Source organism: Ostrea edulis, chromosome 2, assembly GCF_947568905.1.
Source record: "Ostrea edulis chromosome 2, xbOstEdul1.1, whole genome shotgun sequence".
Lineage (NCBI taxonomy): Eukaryota > Metazoa > Mollusca > Bivalvia > Ostreida > Ostreidae > Ostrea > Ostrea edulis.
Genome location: NC_079165.1, coordinates 89,369,982 through 89,376,968, shown reverse-complemented (window position 1 = coordinate 89,376,968; position 6,987 = coordinate 89,369,982). Strand labels below are relative to the sequence as shown.

At 35.0% G+C, this 6,987-nt stretch overlaps 1 protein-coding gene across 9 annotated transcripts in view; it reads right to left on the bottom strand.

Moving 5' to 3' along the window:
- The window catches only part of LOC125678734 (uncharacterized), a 43,710-nt gene that overhangs the window by 36,304 nt on the left and 419 nt on the right, over window positions 1-6,987 (bottom strand). For 2 of the 9 annotated variants that reach the window (XM_048917402.2, XM_048917401.2), the window contains exons 2-7: window positions 5,866-5,960; window positions 4,603-4,753; window positions 2,266-3,173; window positions 1,074-1,221; window positions 757-875; window positions 60-246 (exon numbers count right to left, since the gene is read on the bottom strand). In XM_048917402.2, coding sequence (XP_048773359.2) covers window positions 60-246; window positions 757-875; window positions 1,074-1,221; window positions 2,266-3,163 — 1,352 coding nt within the window. In that variant the 5' untranslated portion in view covers window positions 3,164-3,173; window positions 4,603-4,753; window positions 5,866-5,960. Of the gene's footprint in view, window positions 1-59; window positions 247-756; window positions 876-1,073; window positions 1,222-2,265; window positions 3,174-4,602; window positions 5,447-5,865; window positions 5,961-6,987 lie in introns of those variants that run through there. The other 7 variants (XM_048917398.2, XM_048917399.2, XR_008800251.1 and 4 more) reach the window with 5 other exon arrangements.

Genomic DNA, 6,987 nt, shown 5'->3' with positions numbered 1-6,987 from the left:
AAAAACCATATCTAAGCTGAATTTTCAGTCTGTTTACAATTGACACACTGTTCACTAACCCCTGGTCATTTAGAGAGGCCAAAAGCATCAAGACCTGTCCATCAATTTCACGGAAATGTTTGTTGTGTTTTGGTTTAGTTACAGCAGCCTCTCCAGCTAGTCGATAAAATTTGGCAGCACTACTTTTCTCCCCTGATATGGCATGCATTCTTCCAGCTTCGTTCAAATACAAGGCTTTATAACGACCTAAAGAACATGTAAAGTTAGTTAAAACCTTAACTTCACCATTCAATCAAATAAATAGTGACTGAGTAACTACTAAAATATCCATTTATATCAGGCAAATTTTGGCATCAGAAATATTTGGTGGATTTTCCCCCAGCAAAAATGGTGCACTTTATTTGACAGAATTTCATTTTAGACAATTAAAAAAATCTTCATTTTGATATGAATTTTAATTTTTGGAGTTTTTGATTTTAATAAAATCTTCTTCATTTACTAAAAAAAACCTATAATTTCTTCATCTACCAAAAAACCCCAACAATTTCTAATAACACCAAAATGGTTCATGTATAAAAAGACTTATGAAGTGAACTTTCAATACACTAAAAGAAACTTTTGAAATCCTATTCAATATAAGCTGAAGTTCTTTTTAAAGTTACCTTTGTTTTCTTTATAGAATTGAATTCTCTGACATTTCACACTAAAAGAAAAGTGAAACTACAACTCTATATACCAACATATTACGGTACGTACATCTGTTTTCTGACTGAGAAAGCTGACAGAACAATTCTGTTGCATGCTGGATATCTCCACGTGCCCAAAATGCATAGGGTAGGGCCACTTTCAAAAATTCATCAACAATATCAGGAAGTCTAGAATGAGAAAAAAAACTACAATCATCAACTCCACACATTTCCCAAACCTCTCCTGCAGAAAAAAATAAATTTTAATTTTGACATACTTTAAATAACATGTTTGAGCAATCGTTTCTGGACTTGCAAAAATCTAATACACATCAATAATACTGTACATGAATTATTTGAATATTTGGCCCCATTATGTTAGTTTACCTTTTGGACAGGGCCAGTTTCACTCTTTTGACAGCTAAAATGGTGGCTGTTTTGAGTTGTTCCCCTTCATTCTGATAGGAATTCTTTCCCCATTGCTTCCTCTGAGATATTTGTGATGGTAACATACATTCCACCACAGTAGCCAAAGCTGAAATAGCCAAATAAACTTCCCATGCAGTTCAGTAAAATAGCCCAATCTTCCCATGCAGTTCAGTAAAATGTCATTATATATATATATAACATTTTTATAAATCTGCAATTCTACAGTACTAAAAAATCACGATGATTTAATTCCTTGTTATAGGAAAATCTTAGACTTTTTAAATTTTGATTATGAAAGCAATGACACATTTTTAAAGTATTTTTCACTATGTGTTCAATTTCATGGCATTAAAATGATAAATCCTTAACACAGTGAAAGTAAAACCATCTTGTTAATTTTCCAGTCTACAGTATAGTTTTATAAATTTTCATACACATCAAACTTTTTTCTTCATTTGTCTATAAAAGAGGAAGTTTTTAAGACACGTACATAATTTCATGGAGAGTTAACCTACATTTTTTTCTTTATGAAAATAAATCATATAACACTGATCACAGTTTCATATCTCCCACAATCAGGGAATATTTCTATCCCATTTATCAATGGCTGATCTTAAACTAAATTGCAAAAATAAAAATTGTATTCAAAAGCATACTTTTAACCTCCGTAAAAATCAGTGCTGCAGATTTTCATTTAATGATATTATTTCATCCACTGCATTCTTTATAACTTGGCTTTTAAGGTGATTTTGAAATATAATTTATACAACTTTGAAGATGATTGATAGGAGTTACTTCTCTTGACTACGGTGAATCGATACCCCTGCATTGCTGTTTTCTCCTATGTCCCATTGTAGGAGGCCGTTTTCTAAATATATTTCGTGTATACATAGTATTGTGTATACATAGTAGAGCCTATTCATAAGTTAACCAATAAAATTTCAGTTGCAAATAATTTTAGATTACACTTTTACTTAAATGGACTAAACAATTGTTGGAGTTTAAAGAAAAATGTCCAATTAACACAATATCTATAATGGGAATAACTATACATGTAATTATCATCACCAACCTATTAATACTGAAACTAATTTTAAAAAATTCTCAATTCTCCCACTTCATTTAATTAATTGAAAAATTAATACTATACCAGATAGGAGCCATGGAATGCGCAGATATATGGTCAAACTCCAGGACCTAAACTCCTGACTCAAATTTAGCACTAGTCCACTTGTATACATCAGAGAGGCTGTGATTTTGCTCTTGTTGTACCTCTCTATAAGCTGTGGGGACTGCTTTAAATACGGCAGAGGATGCCAAATACTACACATCAGGAGTCTGTGCAGGTCTTTGTAGCTTTTCAAATTCAAATCAACTTTCCCCTTATCTAAAAAAGCCAGAAAATTTAGCAACCATCCATACTGAAATTTTTTAAATTGTAAATCTACATTAGCACCATAGATACGCGACTTGATTAAGTGTGGCATGGCAGCCACTGGAAAGCGTATTCCTCTCAGCATTTTAATGCACAGAATCGAGAGACTGGGGACTTCTCTCAACACATGGATTTGCTTCCCCTGAATTTCAGCTACAACATCTTGGATGTCTTCTTCGATGCCAAAACCTTCTTTCATAAATGGCAGAGTTTGATCACAGTAAATCATCCTATATCGCCTTTTCCGTTTCTGTTTTTTACTTGGAGCCCTGTAGCGACTTTGAACCTGATAAGGGTGGGCTGCACTGTCCTGTAAACTAACACTACTGAACTCCTCCCCTAAAGCTTCTTCTGTGTGAATGGTCTCCTCAGCTGAATAATATGTACTCTCAGAATCACACTCCTCATTTGAGGTGGACTCCTCTTCCTCCTCCTCTTCCTCACATTCAGCTTCTTGCACCTCTAGGCCTTGGTCAGATTTCTGTTGTCTCTTATTTTGTCGGCTGGGTTTTTTGGTTTCGTTTTCAAACTCCCACGACACCATGCGGACATATTTCGGCCTCTTTTTGGCACGTTCAACCAGATCTCGCAAGGAATCGTCATCTGCCTCCATTTCAAAAATTCTTAAAAGATATATGTTTCAAATATTGAAATTTTATTGTGTTAATATCACAGCGTCAAACATTGAAATATAATTGGCTTGTCTTTCCTAAATACATTAAATGATCAGGAATTTTAATACTCTCTGATTGGTCCAGAAGATCTTTTCTAGTGTTGACCTCAGAGTTAGTTCACATCAATATTTATGTTAGGAGTATAATTTGGGATTTCCTTCTTTTGCCAACACTTCTATCTATCAATCAAATTGCATGTTTTAAAGAAAGCATCACTAAGTCAGCTCCAACCCAAGTTCAATCCCTGTGATCGGCAGTGGTAGTATGTGAGAGGGTATGATGCCCCCCCCCCCCCCCCCCCCGTTACCTCCGACATAAATGATCCCCTAGCGTCAACATCCGTGTATCAAAGGACCCCATTGGAAATAAGCTTTCATGGGTTATCCTTGGTATAGATCATGTATGTATGTATATACTGAATAAACCTTTATTTATCTATGTATGTATATTTGTATTTATGTATATACTGAATAAACATTTATTTATCTATGTATGTATATTTGTATATACTGAATAAACATTTATTTATCTATGTATGTATATTTGTATGTTTGAATATACTGAATAAGCATTTATTTATCTAGGTATGTATATTTGTATGTAATCCTATGTATATACTGAATAAACATTTATTTATCTATGTATGTATAATTGTTTGTATGTACATATGTAAGACTCTAAAGTGCGATGGTCGCTCCAAAGTGCGATGGTCTGCGCCAAAGTGCGATGGTTTGTTAATGTTACGGAAGCCAAAGTGCGATGGCCACACCAAAGTCCAATGGTGCGGAGTTCAGTAACATTTGTGACGTCATTCTTAACGTCAAAATGAAACCGAAGAAATGCAACTCGGACGACAGCAACGGCAAGGTATACGAGGTTGAGGATAGTGAGAACCGCAAAGTACATTTGTTGTCGAACTATCTTCTTCGCCCAAACATTCTTTAATTCATGATCATTTATTACTTGTGACGTACATGTAGATCTAAAAAAAATCCTGGGAATATGCTATAATGCAAAACATTCTATACGATTTCGCGTTGGAAAGTTTTGTGTTCAATAACATGACAACTAAATGGTAATGAAATAAGTTGAACTTCTTATTTTTTATGCAATCAATGGATTTCGGCATGTCACACCATCGCACTTTGGCGTGTCACACCATCGGGGTTTGGCGTGACCATCGCACTTTGGAGTCCCATCGCAATCTGGAGTCTTACACATATATGCAGGTTGCAGCATGTATACTGTTAAACATTAAATTCAGATTATGTCTTATATCATAGAAGAATGTTACATCAACATAAAAAAATTGCATGCACTTTTGAATTAAGCAATGGTAATTAAAATAGAGCTGTTAATCATCAATTCATACAACCACCATTAAACAAGAGCTCCATGTGCCACACAGTCCACAGTTGTTTGTCAACACTCAGTCCCAATAATGGTCCTACAAGGATCATGATACAAACTTGAATCTACAGTACTTGAGGATGCTTGAAAATCCATTTGACATACTGTGCCTCCTGGTTCTTCAGAAGAAAAATGTTTCCATACATTTCAATGTAAACAGCAGAACCCCCTTGTGGTCCCAACTTAGTAGCCCTTGGAGTCATAGTATAAACATATTTAATCTGAACCCACAATTTGTCAAATTGTGCCCCTCTTGTTCTGAGATTTTTCGAAGTTTTCCTTTGAGACCAACATCATGGCCCCATCTTGACACCAGCCCCTAGGTGTGAATGAAAGAATCTACACTACAAGCAACATTTTCACTTGTCAGTTCCAGGGGCTGGTCTATGCTAACAAATGCAACAGGAAGGGAGATAATGGCTGCCAGCAGAAATAGATCCTGGGTTTCTTAAATTTCTTTAGAAATAAGGAGGAGTGTGGTTAGTTAGCCAGGTTAGATCCAATGCCTCAGTTGGAAGAGCACCAGGCAAGAGATTTTAAGGGTTGAGGTTCGAATCTTAAGTTATTGTAATTTCTAATTCACAGTCCTGTTACATTTGGTGCGGTATGCCAGTCTTTAGAATTAATTGATTTAAACGTCTGGGTGGGGATAGAGACTCTAGGCTGTGAGTCTTTGGGAACAAAGATTTTTAAGGAGGGTGGAACATGACTGTCTGTCAAGTTTTATCATTGGTGGCCAGATATTTCAGTCAGTAGAGCACTTGACTAGATTCCAGGAACCAGGACACAACTATCAGTCTAGCTGCAGAACTGTAGCTCTCTGAGAAAATATTTATAGGACAGACCATATCTCAGAGAGCTACAGTTCTGCAGTTTAGACAAATAGCAATTCAAGAGATCTCAGCCTCATTTGTTACATTTTCCAGTGGCGGATTTAAGGGGGGCACCCTAAAATTCAAATTTAAGGTAAATCGTGGTATCTTGTTTAGAAAAATGTACTAAACGATAAAAGAAGCAATAATTTCTTCCATTCTCTGAGAATTAAATGACAAAATCTGTTGATTTTTTTAAATACTTTATTGGGAGAACTTTTTTTTTCTTCCAAAACCCCTTAAATTTCACCTTATAAAAAATGATAGAAAATAGTACAAATGACTAAATAGGAGACATATTTCAAGCCCTATAAAATTTGTAAAATCTAGGAGCTGGATGGCAGCCCCCAAACTCATACAGTGACATCCCCCGTAACCGCAATTCCTAGATCCGCCCCTGTTTTCTCCCTATATAGCCTAGTGCTTCATTTATCGAAGTTGTCCAATTCAATCACTGTAAATAAAAACAAATGGATTGGATATTTTTTTATGAAACAAGCCCTTGTGTTGTTACATTAGCAATATCTGAATATACTGAGCAACAATATTAATTTCAAGTGTCATTTCAAGCTCGGAAATCCAAAGACATGAAACTGTCATGAAATATTTGCATTCTTTTATAATAATAAATCTTATCTGGAGAAACTAGAAGGGTCCTAGCTGCAGAACTGTAGCTCTCTGAAAAAATATTTTGACATAACAGAGAGCTACAGAGCCACCCCTTATAAAAACCTTCGATTTACGGCGCACAAAAAGCTGCACACGGTTGAGGCCTTATATCGTTGTATTCTTGAGTTGCTGTCTCATAAATTTAATATCAAAAAATTCTTAACATATTTTCCTACTATACTTGTGTTTAAACATACCTTCAAATATTCATTAAAGCCCCATATGACCTGAAAACTCCCAGCTTCAAATGATTTCGTTTGTTGACATAGCCATGTTAGGTAGCCAGGTCAATTCGTACCCTGTTGTTGTTGGTATATATTCATAAAATTCGTTATATGTTATGTATTCGCTCTTCAATTATCATCAATACGAATAATTTATAGAAATTAAAAAAAATAAAGTTTTTCTAAAGGTAAAATAAGCTCTTGATTCATGAAAATGCTACTAAAGTCCTTAACACTCATGTAGCAGGGATGGAGACCGAACCAGACTAATGAAAGCCGCATTGCGTGAGTTTAACTATTAGAATAATTATTATTTAAAGGCACTGGGATGATACATTATTTAAAATATTTAGCTAAAATATTTGTGGGGATATGAATTCACATCTAGACGTTATTGTGCAAGTATGGAAATTAACCAGGATTCGAATTGACCCGGCTACCTAACATGGCTACGTCAATAAACGAAATCATTTGAAGCAGGGAGTTTTCAGGTCGTATGGGGCTTTAATGAATATTTGAAGGTATGTATAGACACAAGTATAGTAGGAAAATGTTAAGAATTTTTTGATATTAAATATATGAAACAGC